This window comes from Ctenopharyngodon idella, chromosome 12 (genome assembly GCF_019924925.1).
Source record: "Ctenopharyngodon idella isolate HZGC_01 chromosome 12, HZGC01, whole genome shotgun sequence".
Taxonomy (NCBI): Eukaryota; Metazoa; Chordata; class Actinopteri; order Cypriniformes; family Xenocyprididae; genus Ctenopharyngodon; species Ctenopharyngodon idella.
This window is the reverse complement of record NC_067231.1, coordinates 27,272,711-27,288,946: the sequence shown is the minus strand read 5'-3', so window position 1 is coordinate 27,288,946 and position 16,236 is coordinate 27,272,711. Positions and strand designations below refer to the sequence as shown.

At 36.6% G+C, this 16,236-nt stretch overlaps 2 protein-coding genes across 3 annotated transcripts in view; one reads left to right on the top strand and one right to left on the bottom strand.

Moving 5' to 3' along the window:
* LOC127524151 (histone-lysine N-methyltransferase SETDB1-A-like) overlaps positions 1-2,322 on the bottom strand; it is a 69,233-nt gene extending 66,911 nt beyond the window's left edge. For both annotated transcript variants that reach the window (XM_051915552.1, XM_051915553.1), the window contains exon 1: positions 2,131-2,322. The gene's annotated coding sequence lies outside the window, so the exon portion shown is untranslated. The remainder of the gene's footprint in view (positions 1-2,130) is intronic.
* Positions 2,323-13,444: 11,122 nt separating this feature from the next.
* Positions 13,445-16,236, top strand: part of tcerg1l (transcription elongation regulator 1 like) — a 94,466-nt gene continuing 91,674 nt past the window's right edge. Inside the window, exons 1-2 of the mRNA XM_051915416.1 lie at positions 13,445-13,965; positions 14,829-15,156. Coding sequence (XP_051771376.1) covers positions 14,893-15,156 — 264 coding nt within the window. The 5' untranslated portion in view covers positions 13,445-13,965; positions 14,829-14,892. The remainder of the gene's footprint in view (positions 13,966-14,828; positions 15,157-16,236) is intronic.

Here is a 16,236-nt window from a genome sequence, read left to right as displayed (position 1 = left end):
CTGTTCTGATTATAGAGATGTTGAAGAATCTGTCTGTGACACGTCTCGCATTGCCTTTCAAAAACACTCGAGGGGGTTCACTGCCACAACAGTGCAATGTTGCTATTGAAAGTAAATAAAGATCCTTTATTTGCTCAGAGATTTACTGAGTCAAATACTCAGTCTAATCTAAAACAGCAAGGACTCTTGAGAAGAAAGAGTTCATTCGTAACTGTTATTTTTCTGCAGACCACACATTGTCCAGTGGGTTCGCATATAAAGTCTACCCTGAGTGTTAGTTGACATCTAGTTGCAAAGTTATGTATAGTTAGTATAATGTCTAAAGTGGATTATCGAATAGGGTAACCCAAAATAATGGTGTCTTTGTATAGGTTTATAGATCTCCTGTGGTTTATCAGGATGCAGTGCAGTATAATTCGTCATGAATATCTCTACAAATATTGGTTTCTATGAACCTTTGAGAATCTCAATATAATAAAACCAGTAAATTATGCTCTACATTCAGTGCCTTTATACGTGTAGTATACATTACAGTATGTGAATATACTCTGTGTTATAATGTAAGACTGAATCCTACTCTTCTGACATGATTATCTCTCATTATGAGGAGAGGTAAAGATTTCTCTGTTTTTCTCTGATACTTACAGCATACAATGGTATCCGATTTTATTCAATTTTACTGCAGAGCTCTGAGTACAAGGCCAATAAAATAGCCTACAGTTAGCACTTAAATGCAAGTAGCAATATATTATTTAAATAATATTGTCTAAAAATGCTGTTTTGAAAAGAACTGCATCCCCTAAAGACTTTAAGTTAAGCAATATCACACTATCAAGAGTGCTGTTGTTTTTAAATATCATCCGTGTTTGCGATTGTAACATTGATTTTTTATTTTTTTATTACAGCTCTCTCTGGAATACTTTATGCCGATTGTTCAACCGCAGCATTCAGAGATCAGATAATTCCTAATTTTCACCATTGTGTGTACAATGCTATCTATCAGACCACACCGGTGCTCACGCTCTCTTGTTTCACACAAATGCAACCATCAAGTTACTGATTGCAGAGACAATCACCTCTGATGAAGTAATAATATAATAATTTTAAATAATAATAATTTTCTATACCGATTGTTTTGTAAATTGTACTGGGCTTTTTTTCTAAGTGGAAGTTAAGATAATATACAAGTAAAAATATGAAATCATTTAAACAAAATATTAAGTCCACGTATTGCCAATTATATTTGAGGACTGAGCAAAACAGTTTTATAAACTGAAATGCAAACTGTCAATGTGTAATTTTCAAGTATTTCAATATTTTGTACATAGTACACTTCAAAAAAAATGCTGGGTTAAAAACAACCTAAGTTGGGTTGAAAATGGACAAAGCCAGCAATTGGGTTGTTTTAACCCAGCGGTTGTGTTAAATGTTTGCCCAACCTCCTGGGTAGTTTTATTTAACTCAACTATTGTTTAAAAATTACTGTATTGCTCACTTAAAATGAACCCAAAATATGTTGGAAATTTACATTTATTAATATGTTTAATAAATTAACATTTATTAAAAAGTTTAATGAATAATAATTAAACAATAAACATTTAATTGCTTATTAATAAATGTTCACCTTTTGATTGTTGCCTCCAGTAATTATGTGTCTGATTTTTAATTTCCAACCTATTTTGGGTTCATTTTAAGCCAGCCATATAGTCATTTTTAAACAATAGAGTGGTGCAGGTATGACGTCACTTTGTAGGCCAGTCGGCAGTTAGCATCACACTGGTTCCCTCGACAAAAACCCAATGGGATTTTCCATAGGCTTTTGGATTATGGCAAAAAAACAAGCTCTGTGATAAATAAAGGTTTATGGTACTTACACGTTTTGTCCATCAAGATAATTTTCACAGATGAACATAACTTTTATGAAGTTTGAAGACTAAATGCAGTCGCGAGAAATAAAAAGTTAAAGGTAGGCTATAAACGAACTACACCACGGTCGCTCGACTTCAACGTCACCATCACTTCGCTTCCGACAACTATTTCGGTTTTTATCTAAAAATCTTTTTGAGTTAGAATAGTTTATAAGAGTACAATTATGAGCATAATGAGGCTGTAAAAGCAGACTGAGTTTACCTTTTCGGCGTGATGACGTTTAATATCCCAGACAGTCTCTGTAGTCCCATTTAGTCACTTGTTAGCAACCGCCTTTTTCAAGACACATAACAGCTTTGAAAGGTAATACTGATGTATTTTATGTCGTAGAATAAAACGTGAAACTGTCTTGAGCTTGCGTTCACCACAGACCTTCTTTCAGCCATTTAACCAAAATCCCATTCAAAAAATGGGATGGAACCGGAAGTGCTAAAATGCTAACTCACTTCCACTACAAAGTGATGTCATACCTGCACCACTCTATAGTTGGGTTCAGTAAAACTGCCCAGCACATTGGCCAAACATTTAAAGTTGGCCTGAAATCAAAATTGACAACTCTTATTTTTTTATGGAATATTGTAGTATTTATTATCAATAATTTATCCATGCACTTCATTATTTTTTTTAAAAATTCATGTGCCCTCGTAATCTTTAATCAAAAACATAAACCTGCCCTCCCACTCAAAACGACTCATCGTCTCTTCCTGTCACATGCTATGGCGCGAGGGCGGAGCTATCTGGAACTGCCAGCAGATCCAGTGACGTAAGGAGAAAATGCTGTTGCTGGGGCTGATGCCAGTCATTGGGGTGCAATGACTTAGCGACTTTTCAGACCCCTTTAGCGACATTTTTTCAAAAAAGCGCCTAGCGACAAATCTAGCAACTTTTTGGACAAACCTCAGTAACTTTCCAAATCGCCAGTACTGTCCCGCGAGCGCGAGGTCTTGCTTTCCCGCTGCAGTCACACCTCTCTCTGCGGCTGCTCTGTTCAGTGAGTGGCTGAGAGGAGCAGCACCACATTCTGTAGTGCACACAGCATCTGTTATGTGAATGAATGAGCTACACATGAGCACACAGTGTTTCCACAAACCAATCACTTATCTGCTTCTCCTTTGTTTTATATTTAAAGAATTTAGTTTGATCATTTTGATTTCCATTCTTCTTGTGTGCTTATCACTTATATTACTCTATCACAGAGCTTAAATATATAGGAAATGAGAACAGCTTTATTGGACGTTCGGCTATATTATATTATAATAATGAGGCAAAAGTTGTAGTTAATAGTGAATGTGTGTTCCCATATGCTGAAGTGTTACCGGCAGGCAAAATGCAAGTACGACGTGATGACGATAGATAGATAGATAGATAGATAGATAGATAGACTGATTGATTGATTGATTGATTGATTGTCCCACCCACAGGCTTTAATACAATGATAAAGACTCCAGCTTACAGATCCCAATCGGCTTACATTAACCCCCTTTTGGAGTTTATTTCCTTCATTTTTTTCCTCTCTAAGCAGTCTCATTACCTCTTTAAGGTGTGTACATTATTACAGAGTTGAGCTCGAAGCATAATAAATGGTCTTGACGTGGTAGGTCAAAATTCATAGTAAATATAGTGAGCAGTCTTGCTATTGTATCGCTGACAGCTTTAAAAGTAATAGTTTTGTTTGTTTACATTATCATTTTTCTTTCCACGTGTGTTTATCTGTTTATTTTAAATTCTTTCCATCATAATTTCTTTTGCTCTTGTCAGCTAGAACATAAAGCACTTTGAGTTGCTTCTGGATATATGAAGAACGTCACAGAAATTGAAAGTAATGTGCAGAATTTGTTGGAAAGCCGTTCATCGATGCGCAGATTCATCATTCGAATGCTGAATACTAATATAAGAGGCAGGACAAACGCATTATCGTTTTCCTAGAAGATTAAAGCAGTGTCTCTTCAGAAAGTGGGCCACGGGCTCTTCCAGAGAGCATTATCGATCTCCAGAGTTGAGCTCCGCTGGTTCCTCCGTTCAGCTGAGGAGACTCATCACAGGCTCATTCTTACCGGGTCTTCTGTCGCCTTGATGCTGGGTGCACAGGGATAGAGGGGCGGTAAAAAGCCCGCCATTTAGTATGCAGCATCAGCAGCGTTTGCCTGAAAGAGCAGGCAGCGAAGAGATGAGCCGGAATGGGATTGGATTATTTCAGAAGCATTTTTATGGCAAAGAAATTGAATTTGCCTTGCCCAAGAGCTCATGAGACATTAGATGCAGGCAGTCATCAGCTGAATATTATTATGCGTTTAGAACAGAGACGGCTAATGGGAAGCTAGTGGCTGCCAAAGGAAGAGCGGAAAGCTGCACATAGCCAATTATCTCATTAAACTAGCCTGCTTATTAAAGCAGTATACAGGCGAAACCATGTGTGCCAGTGTCGTCTGCATTACACCTTATCACCTCTGTGCTTTCTGTATTTAGATTTGGGACTGACTCCAAAGCTTCTTGTTTGTTCCTGCAAGTATGTAAGGCAGGATGTCTTGTTCCAGATGGATTTTCTCTGGTATAACAAGCCCTGATTCCATTCAATTACACAGACAAAAGATAGGTCTGCTACATGACTGAGAGCAAGTCTAAGCTTATGCAGATCAGGGGGTCAAGATTCAGCTGGTTAGATTGTGTTTGCCCCTGCTGGTAGATGCTGGAACTACATAATTATGCAGGCAAAACAACTTCCTCCATTGATGATGACATGTAAAGCAACTTATACACTACCGTTCAAGGGACAGAAGTTTTTTTGTTTTGTTTTGTTTTGTTTGTTTTTAAAGAAATTAATATTGATCAAAAATTGACATTTTATAATATACAAAAGATTTATATTTCACATAAACACTGTTCTGAGAAAAACAATCACAGTTGTCACAAAAATATTAAGCAGTTATTAAACTGTTTTCAACACTGATAATAATCAGAAATATATCTTCAGCAGCAAATCAGCATTTAGAATGATTTCTGAAGGATCATGTGACACTGAAGACTGGAGTAATGATGCTGAAAATTACCAAGCCCAAATGTTTGAACTGTAATGTATACATTTAAAAGATTTCGGTGTTGGAAGTGCATATATATATTAACCTGCCAATATGCTTCAACTTCTAATACATCTAATATTTATATTTTATTTTATTTAAAGGTGCAATGTGTAAATTTTAGGAGGATCTATTGACAGAAATGCAATATAATATGTTTTCAGTGGTGTATAAAGACCTTACATAATTGAACCGTTATGCTTTTATTACCTTAGAATGAGCCATTTCTATCTACATACACCACGGGTCCCCTTACATGTTAAGTCACCATTTTGCGCTGGCTTGTTTCTACAGTAGCCCTAAATGGACAAACTGCTTTACAGAGCGCGTTTGATTGACTAGCTACTCTCTGCTGTCTCAAAAGATGACATATTTGTCCTGTGTTGGCCACTGTAGCTTCTCTATATTGCAATTCACAACCTCACCACTAGATGCCACTAAAATTTACACACTGCACCTTTAAATTAACAAAAATGTTTTTAATGGTTTTAATTATAGTTAATGATCAATAACCCTGAACCCCACAAGCAAAAAGTCCTATGCTATGCTAACCAGCCAGACCTTGACCTTTTGGGCAGCATAAAGGTTGCACAATTTTAGGGCTGCATCTGCCGGCCGAGCAACTGCTATTGAGATAAAAAGTAATGCTAACAGACCGCTTTATGCAGATATATACATACATTTATGCATTTGGCAGACACTTTTATCCACAGTGACTTATATTGCATTCAAGGTATAGGAGCCTACATTACTTTAGACATCCTTTCTATAGGCAACTGAATCTTGAATATACAACATTACATAAAAATGTGTTCGTTCTGAGAATAGCTTTTGCATCATTTGTTGCAGAGGCCACTTGCTTTGATATTCAGACATTTTAAATGTGACTTAAGTGTCCAAATACTTCGGGCCACTGAACGCAATTTACAATGTGTAACATTTATGTATATCTTTAATTTCATAGCCCTGGCAGCATCAGCAATGAAGCATCAAAGTGTCTTTTGATTATGGTGAAGATCAGAAAGGAAATCTAGGTCATTTATAATAACTGCAAACCCATAGTTTTGCTTTTGGGTCTTTTTTTTTTTTTTTTTTTTTAATTTTGTCTAAATGGAGCATTACTAGACGCTCTTTGGCTGGTTGTGCAGACGCCTGCTTCTTTAGATGAAGTGTGACAGAACCTGAGTGAAAGGTAGAAGTTGATTTGATCTGAGGCTTTATGAGACTCTTGGGGGCTGAATCTACTCTGCCAATTCCAGTAACAGAACTCCCGTATGACCACTATCACAGATGTGCCAGGGTCTACAGGGTATCATGGGTAATTGTAAGTGAAATAGACCAAGCTGGCTTCATGATGGAGTAGCCCTTGACTCCACCGGTGCGAGATAGAGTTTAGAGATGGAGCGCTGAAGGAAGAAAGGAACAATTCTCTTGATTTAGTTATCAAACCTGATGGGTAAGTGGGACAGCAGTCCAAAAAATGTATGGTAATTTGTGGCCTGTCTTGAATTTATATTGCACAAGTCAATGAACTACTGTGAGAAATGGGTAACTCAAATTTTCAAATCTTTGTCACACACCATGCAACATGGATTGTATTCAGATTTAAAGGAATAGTTCACTTAAAGGGGCTAGAAGTAAGAATTTCCATGTATTACTAGCTTTTTTTTTTTATAGCCAATTCCTAGGCTGTATATGAAAGCATGTAGACTGATTTTTATGTGAAGGACTCGGGACGTTTTTGCCGCGAAAATCAAAAGGATGTGATGCGTATGCGCGCTTCCGTAAACCTCTCTTCCGTTTTAGGACACATGAAAGGAATGCTTATATTCTGTAATGTCAATGTGTCATGCAAAGAATAGGGATTAATTAAAACTATATTCTCACATAGCCAGATCGTATGAAATATAGCCTACTACTTTAATCAAACTATCATAACAATGTAATTTTAATTAGGCCTACCTCATGTCGACATGATGCCGGTGAATTGCAGAGCTGATGCAAATATATCCTCATTTATTATGCTGTCATTTTTTGTTGTTGTTTTTATTTTGTTATGGAGATGAAAGCGTGCAGATATTCATGCTAAAGTCCCTCACAGCAGCGTGGACGGCGTCTGGATGTTCGTTAAGCCTATCGCCGCAGAGGTATTTCCAATTTCTTTTTACTTCTAAGCAAAAAACGAAAAAGAACTTCGCCGTGAGTATATCGGGGAACTGAATTACGTTCAGTCTCTCTCTTGTATGTTATGTGTGTGAGCACGAGCAGTACGTCGCTGGATGCAGTTCACTTAATGGCCACTGGTGTCGCTAATAACAAGGGTTTCTGAATTCTACATAGGCCTACAGTAGCACCTTTAAAAATGTAAATTGTGTTGTTTAGTCACCCTTCCATACCACGCTGTGCCATTTTGAATGCAGAATGGAGAAGTAGATTAGAGAGCAGCAGTGGAATGAAATCAAAGCAAACGTCTAAATAAATGTGAAGTATTTATGTATTTGTTTATTTAAAAGTTAAAAAGTTTGGGGTCAGTAAGTTTTTTTTTTTTTTTTTTTTTTTTTTTTTTTTTTAATAATTTCATTCAGCAAAAATACATTAAATTGATTGAAAGTGACAGTGAAGACAACTTTCTATTCATGAAAGAATCCTGACCCAAAAGTTTTCAGAAACGTATTAAGCAACTGTTTTCAATGTTGATAATAATAATACATTTTTTTGAGCACCGAATCAGGATATTAGAATGATTTCTGAAGGATCATGAGACATTGAAGACTGTAGTAATGATGCTGAAAATTCAGCTTTACCGTTACATTTTAAAACGCATTAACATTTAAAACAGTTGTTTTAAATTGTAATAATATTCCACAATATTACTGTTTCTACTGTATTTTTGATCAAATAAATGTTGGTGAGCAGAAGAGACAGAAAATTCTTACAGAAAATTCTTACAGACAACGTTTGAATGATAGAATACTTAGATAAATGCAAAAATTAACATTTTTTTTCTATGACAAAATTAAGGAGATAGCAGTAACAGGTCATACATTTAAACATGACAGTTTTACATTAGTAATCTTTTGAAATGTTGAAACTTTTCTGTTAAATTTAAATTGATTTTGACCATTAATCCATCAAACAGCATCTTCAAACAGCAGAAAATTAGATTTTCTTTAGATGTTTTTTTTTCTTTCTTTTTTTTCTTTCTCCCCTGTGTGCAAAATACAGGTGGTCGAACAGCAGTTTGGTGTGACATGCAGACAGGATGTGATTCCTTTAGGGAGATGACAATGTGTCTGACACCTTAAAACACCACAGCCAAACAGAACACAAATCCAAAGTGTTTGTGTGTGCGTTTCACAGGTAGTTCATTTATCTCCATTTCTTGCTTAAATAAAGCTTGTTTAGAGACAACATTCTAATGCAGTTCATGTTTGTAACTCTGTTTTTTAAATGTGTCAACCTTGTAAGAAAACATTTTACTTTTTTATTATACTTTCATTATCACATCTCAAAGTTTTGGTGATGTTCAAGACAAATTCCTACCTGCATACCTGTACCAGTTTGCCATTTTCAGGCAATTATACATAAAAAAAGAGGACAGTTTGGAGGAAATGTGTTTTGTGCAGATAACTGCTTTAGTGCTTTTCCATATCCCTTGCCAATTTGAACAAATTGCAGCCCGACTCTGTTTGGGGAAGGTAGGTGGCATTGCCCGTACACCTGCCCGTAACTACATTACCTATTGTGTTTAGGGCCGCAGTCGATCTCTGAGTGGTCCTTGACTCCGAAATCTAGGTGACACCTTTGCCATGTGGAAAGACAGGTTTGATAAATGCATCCATTAGGAGTGGGAAACAAAAGGGGAATTTTATCCCATGCAGTGATGAAAGTGAGGAAATTATGATTCAGTATAATTATTAAAGTCATAAGGGTAACGATGCACATATTTGTTTTTGTGTATTCCCCATTGAAAAGATCTGCTGGTTAGTTCGGATAGTTCTGATAAAAAAATACAGTAAAAACAGTAATATTGTGAAATGTTATTACGATTTAAAACATTTCACATGATTACATATACATAGATACTGTATATACATACATATATGGTATATAAGTATTAATTTCTTTCAATTTTATTTTGCAGAATGTTTTATCCAAATCCGCTTGAACATAATCGCAGGGAGCAACATAAGGGTGAGTAAATTATAGTATTTTTTTTTTTTTTTTAATTTTTGGGTAAACTATTCTTTTAACTGCGACAACACAACACCAATCCCTCCAGTCATTGTTTTCATCCTAGAAGTCACAGGATCCTGCCTGCACAATCAACACTTTCCTGAACAGGAGAAGCGCTACATCAATTTTCTAGAGCCTGCGGCAGCTGTGGTATGAACAAGCACTTTTGTAATACAGCACAAGTGATGGGAATATTCTTGTCCCAGAATGGCATGACAACAAACAAGCAGAACACAGGGAAAACCTCTGACTATTTCCCAAGTGAGGTCTAACAGAGGTTTGTGGATAATCAGAGCACACATGTAAATGACCAGATTCAGGAACAGTGGTATCCCGAGGCTATGACTCCATCAGGGATTGTGAACCGCAAAATGAGTGACAGATAAACCCATTATACACATTTGCTTGTTTTTCAGCTGTTATTCAACTTTTTTTTCATGTTAATAGATTTAAATAATTAATTGTGATTCATTTGTGATATTCAGAAAATAATTTTAGCATTTTGTTTTAGCATTTTAAATTATTTTAGTATAATTTACAGTATATTAAATAATTTGGGCCCCCTAGGAGGCCCCCTGCTTTAGATAATTTTAATAATTGTAACTTTAAATTACTGCTGATATGTTGGCCTGTTTTCTTAAAATGACAAATATTACCCTGAATGCATTGTTTTATGGTATATTACTATTTCAATGGAAAACGGTATTTTGCTGTGTAAATTTGTTTCGTTTTTTAGTTATATTTTAGAGTGTACTTGAATATTTATTTATTTAAGCTTTTATAACTTGAAGCTTTAATCCTTTGTTGTATCACAAAATAGACATGCACTTTTTAGTTGATTTGCATCAAATGCTTGACAGAAAACCTAAAAAACTGACCCATAATGCTTTGGATGAATAAATGTAACAACTTTAAATGGTTTTCCTTGAATGTCATGAAGCTCTTTTACTTTTAACCCCTTCTCTTCCACTCTATTCTGGTCTGTAACATCCTACTTTTTTTCCTCATTGAATGTTTAACTCAACCAATAGCGTTTCAGTCAAGACGCTTTATTTGTCTGACCAAATAAAGATGAGAAAAGTGTTGGGAAACCTGTTTGAAAATAGTCATTTTTTTCCAATTCCAGTTGGTGATGCTGGTGGTGCAGAAATCACACACTTTAGCTTTTCATACAGATTATTGTTTATATATTATTGGTTATAATAATAATGATAAAATTTTTTATTTTGTATAGCGCCTTTAAAAGTGCTTTCTCAAAACGCTTCACAACATAAGCAAACACAACAAAATAAATTAAAATGCATTAAGTACAGAGCAAACACACAGAGAAAAATAAAAACATGGAATAACACTGAATAATTAAACAACAAAATAATAACAAAATTAATCAGTTAAAAATCCTGAAATAAAAAGTTTTAAGACGAGATTTAAAAATACCTAATGAATTTGCTTTCCTGATGTCAACCGGGAGAGAATTCTACAATTTTGACAAGCTGGCATCAAAAATTTATTTACTTTTGTAACTCCAAGACAACACCATCAACAGACAAAGCCAAAGAACCAGCGTTACGCAATTGATAGGGAGAGTCACGAAGCATAACTTCAACTTTGGAGCTATTCAAGCAGAGGAAATTGTTAGACGTCCATATCTTAATCTCCGAAATACAGTTGGAAAGATGGGAAATGTCCACACCTTGACCAGGTTTTGAGTGAATGTAAATCTTGGTATCATCAGCATAAATGGTAGTTAAGGTCAAGAGATCTTAATAGTTTACAGAGTGGAAAAACAAAAAATGGTAAAAAGCAAAGGACCGAGAATTGAGCCCTGGGGGACACCAGTACTAACCGGACCAACCTCTGATCTGTGCCCATCCATAAAAACAAATTGACTGCGATCAGCAAAATAAAATCTGAACCAGTCCAGAGTAGTCTCTGTTACACCAAAGACAGATTCAAGTCGACTATGTAATAGCATGTGATCTAAGTAATAGCTTGCACTTACGTCCAAGAGAATACCAAAGTATTCCTACTCATTCATATGAATGAGTTCTGCTGTGCATTAAAGAATCTTAAATCACCCAACAGTAGTAATTGTGTCCAGGCCAGGCCATAAATACACCAGCTTGACCCTGTAATTAACCTCACCATGTGTTCTGTCTCAGCATAATCATGCATCCAGCTGTGAGGGGCGTTAAAATACATGTTTTCTCTGAAACAAATAGTCCAAAGCCTTTCGATGTCAAGGCAGTATGTTTCAATAGTATTGTGGGCTAAGCCGGTTACTCTGGGTAAGACACCATTTACAATGGATTGTCTCTCTTTTTAATACTATTAAGATATAAATTAACGTCCATGGTGCCAAATTTTGCTATAGCCTTTGCTGTTGCACAGGTAACCAATGTGATGATTGTGGCACCTGTTTTCTGAATATTCTTGTAATGCTCAAAATATTCTGACATGCTTTCCTCATGCTCACAGAATCTAAAGTAAGACCGGCCTCAGGCGTTAGACACGCTGTGTGATTGAGGGTAAGGTTTTAACCAATCAGAAATGGCTGGAAAATTTCATTTCTGCATCCAGATATTCCCTTCAGAGAAATAGCGGTGGATGATCCAAACAACTCCTACGGCAGACCCCAAAACTGAAATATCACAACAGAACAGCCCCAGTCAAATAATCTCTATCGCTTCGGCACTGGCAGGGCCATATTCTGTGCCACGGACAGCCTTGGGTATCCAGCCTTTCTCTCCGACCAAACTAGGAGGACGAATGAAAGGGGCAACAGTCACTAATTATAAGCACAGATACATTTTTAAAAGGACATGAAACAGAGCCTAGGGTGAGAGACTGCACAGCTCTGTAAATCAAGATTTTTGTTGGAGAAAATTAAGAAGTCATGGCCTAGGGGTTCCCTCAATTTCAAGTCAAATTGTTGAGTTCTCTTTCACTCCAAAGAACTCATGAACCTACCCTAGTTAGAAATTGATTTGGACCGCTTACCATCACCATAAATGATAAATAATTTCTAAAAGTCACATGAAGAACTGGACTTTTGGCTTAGGACACATGTTGCGTTGAATGATTTTTAAAACATTTAAAAGTTCACACAAAAAGTCTTTGTCTACTGCTATACAGATAACACTTTAGTATGGGGAACAATTCAAACTTTTAACTAGTCCCGAAAGCATCGCCAACTATGATCACAAGTTCTGTCGTTACCAATAGAGTTCAATGGAACTTGCGACCATGGTTGGCTAACGATGCTTTCCCCAGATCCTCTTCGTCATTTCACACTTCCAAGGCTCTTCAACCAGATTCCAAACCCTAGTCTTTAGGAACTCAGACTGGGGTGTCAAATCCACTTTTGGTATCATTTTTTTGTTTGCACCCAGGGTTTTGTGACATTCACAAGAGTCATGGCTGATCCACTCACAACAAGACACCCCATTGTGGGCAAAAGAAGAAGAAAAAAAGAAACTTTGGATAACCTCAATTTCCCTCTATATGGTTGTTCAAACATACCCCCTGGCGGTATAAGAAAAATATGATGACTTGTGCTTCAAAGTCACCACAGAGGATTGATTGATAAGGAAAAAAGAAAAGAAAAGCTTTTTGACTCCGAGGCCCCCCACTGACCGAGGCAATATTCGAAGGCTCCCCATGTAGACTAAGATATTTCCTCTGAAATGCTGACAGATCTGCTTGTTTCATACTTTTTATGAACAGAAACTGACAACAGATTACAATAACCAATATTTCAGACAATTTTTTAGCAGTTTTTTTAAAAAACAAAACAAACAAACAAACAAAAAAACATTTTTTAATTAAGTTGATTTAAATGTTAATAATTATAATATAATAGGCCTATATTAAAAAAGCCTAATATATTGATATTTTCCCTTGACATTTGCCCTGACGGAATCAAAAACTGAAAGATTATTTATTTAATCTTTTATAACTGATTGAAGCTTCAACCTTCAAATGTGTCATGCACTTTTCAGATTTGATCTGTCATCCATTCTAATTAGGTTTTGAAAAGCCCCTGGGGTCCCTAAACAGAACATGAGGGTCAAATAAACTCCCACATAGGTTTTAAACAAGGTAAATCATGTCACTGTTAATGGATCAAAACAGTTGTCACATTATTCTAATCATCCCAGATCATCTGAGGGCGAGTTGTGCGTCTTTGCGCGTCCTGACGCACTGTGCTGCGCACGGCGCCATCAGATCCACTCAGAAAGCAAATGCACCCGGTCTGGACTGCCAGGACTTTGAGCTGAGCAGAAGCACAGTCGTATCTCTTCATCAACGAGGATTTTCTACACAAGTTCTACAAGCATGCATAAGAAACAGAGGATTATATCGTGATGAGGAATGATTTCGAGATTCTTTAGGAGGCACCATTGCGGGTGGCTGGAGAATCATCGGCTTGACAGTAAACAGATTTCCACGAGATTCCCACGGAGCTCTTGTGAGCGAAATGAACAACCCGCCGCTGTGATCGTGCACATGGAGAGTGCGATCCAAGGCGCGTGAACGCACACACGTATTCTCTGCGCTTTGGACACTTTGGACACCTTTCTTACTGGATATTTTTATAAACCTTCGTCTGCAGCTACAGTTTCATATTTAATCTGTTTATAGTTTGCATTATTTGTTTATTCCCAGCGAAACACTAACAGACTCATAAATTATGTTGAACTAAACGGTTTTTGAACCCTCATAGGTGAGTTCGCATGCATTGTTTGGTTAAAAAAAACCCGTCAGAATAACTTTTCCGTTTAAGTTACACAGAAAAGCTTTCTTGATATTGTCTTGCATCCACCTGTTTAAGTCCATGCATGTGCTGCAGAATTTTGGGAGGGGAGCCTATTTATTATGTTTCAATGGGCTTTTTCTTTTTTTATCAGATTCTAATAGTAAGCTATTCATGAACGTAACTTAATGAAATGTATATGTTTAGGATTATCAATTTGAAAATAGGCTCATGTAACAGAAGTGTTGTGGTGATATTTGAGTCCTGGTAATAATTTACGCATGTGTAATTAGCCTTTTATTGTTTTTGTAATTTGTGCTAAAATGTGCATGAGCAACTTTCAGGGACTTTTGGACAGTGCAGTATAACAAAACATAATTTTTGGCAAGTTCATCTAGGCGCTGTCTTGTTATGGTTTATATTAGTGAAAGAGAATAACTTTTCCATTCAAGTTGCACAGAAAAGCTCTCTTGATAATGTCTTGCATCCACCTGTGCATGCGGATGCATGTGCTGCAGAATTTGGGAGGGGATCCTGTTTATTGTATTCAGTGAGCTTAAACATGTAGGAATATTTTTTTATTCTGATTCTGATTCTTTTATTACCTGAACTAAATGAGATCTGCATGTTTACAGCAAGATTCGCTAACACAGACTCCCTCAGCCATGCAGTTAAAAAATAAGCATGCATAATTATGGAATGTGTGGTGAAATATGGATATAACTTTGACATACTTTTGACGAAACATTATTGTTGACATCTAGCTATTTTTTTATCAGTCGGAGACGCGGGTAAATGTGCGATATCTATCTGTTTTTTGTTTTTTTTTCCAGTGTCCACTGCACGGGCAGCTTCCTCAGTCTCCATCCTTCTTTCGAGTTATAGGATGCAGCAGGAATGATCCCGGTCCAGCGCGTTAAAGCTCAGCCTCAGCTGTGGCACGTGAGCGCGGAAGCTCCTCCGTGGCTCTGGATGGTCCCGACCACCTCCGGACTGTGTAGGGTGGGTTCTGCTCCTCCGGTGCTCATCTCCTCTCGTCCTCCTCCGGTGATTCAGGCGGTCTCGGGATGGCAGATGTCCTGCGATCCGTTTGTGCCCGTGATGCGCGCTGCCGCCGCGGAACCCGCGACCATCAGTCAGTTCAGTCTGCCCAGTGTTCAGGTAACAGGCTTTTATATGCAAATAACAAAGCCCCACTTACTCTACAGAAAGATGTATAGAGTTTAAAATAGCTATTTAATGAATGAATGAATGAATAAATGAATTTGTTTATGATCCGGTAGTTTTAAAATACAGAAGGGCCTCTTCAGCTGAATATTGGTTCATCTGAGGGTTTCTTTTTACCCATTTTAGGGAGATTTCAGAGATGCAGAGCAACCATAGAAAAGTCTATGTTCAGTCCCCCATGGTTTTGAGAGAGATTTGTTACTTTTCCAAGACCCATGCCTTTTGTTATATGGAATTTTTATACATATATTTGATATGATATGCATTGCAATATGTTAAAAAAAAATCCAGTGCATCTTGCGTTCAGTTTGTCAAATCAAGTGGCTTTTCTTAGTAAGGTCTTTTCACTATGACTAGTTGAAAAGTTGTGTTGCACACAAACATTTTTTTTTTTTACCTCTGTTGCTGCTGGGTTAAGATGATTATAATATAGTTTATGCCATTAATTCATGTTCTGGCTGCAAATGTCCTGAAAAGTATGAATTCTTAATGGAGATTTTAACATTTGAACTTGTTTAGATACATTACTGTTGAACTTATTACTCAATACCCTGTTGAATATTTGTATGAGTGAATAACGTGTGTATAATGTATGAATGTTGATGTTATTGAAATTGCAATAAAGCAAATATTGATCTCTCATAAAATGCATTAAGACATCACCTTGATGCATTAAAGACCTCATGGCTTGACAAGTACCCAAAACTGAAGGGCTCATGCTTTTTAAATAGCCTGAAGCCTTTGCATTACACATAATATTTTACTACTTGCTTTTGTGATGTTAGTTAGAGGAACATTCTCATTCTAGGGAGAATTAAACTGTATAGCCTATAGCCCTGTGCAAAACATGAATCATAACTATTTTTAAATATTACATGAGTATATTTTGTGAGCTTGTAGGAGAACACTATCATTCAGATGATCTCAAAGGACAGACTAAAATCCACAAAACTCCAATTTTTGTTATGTTTGTTTATTTTTCTAATGGTTCTCATTTTGGCCAGAGGTCAGAGG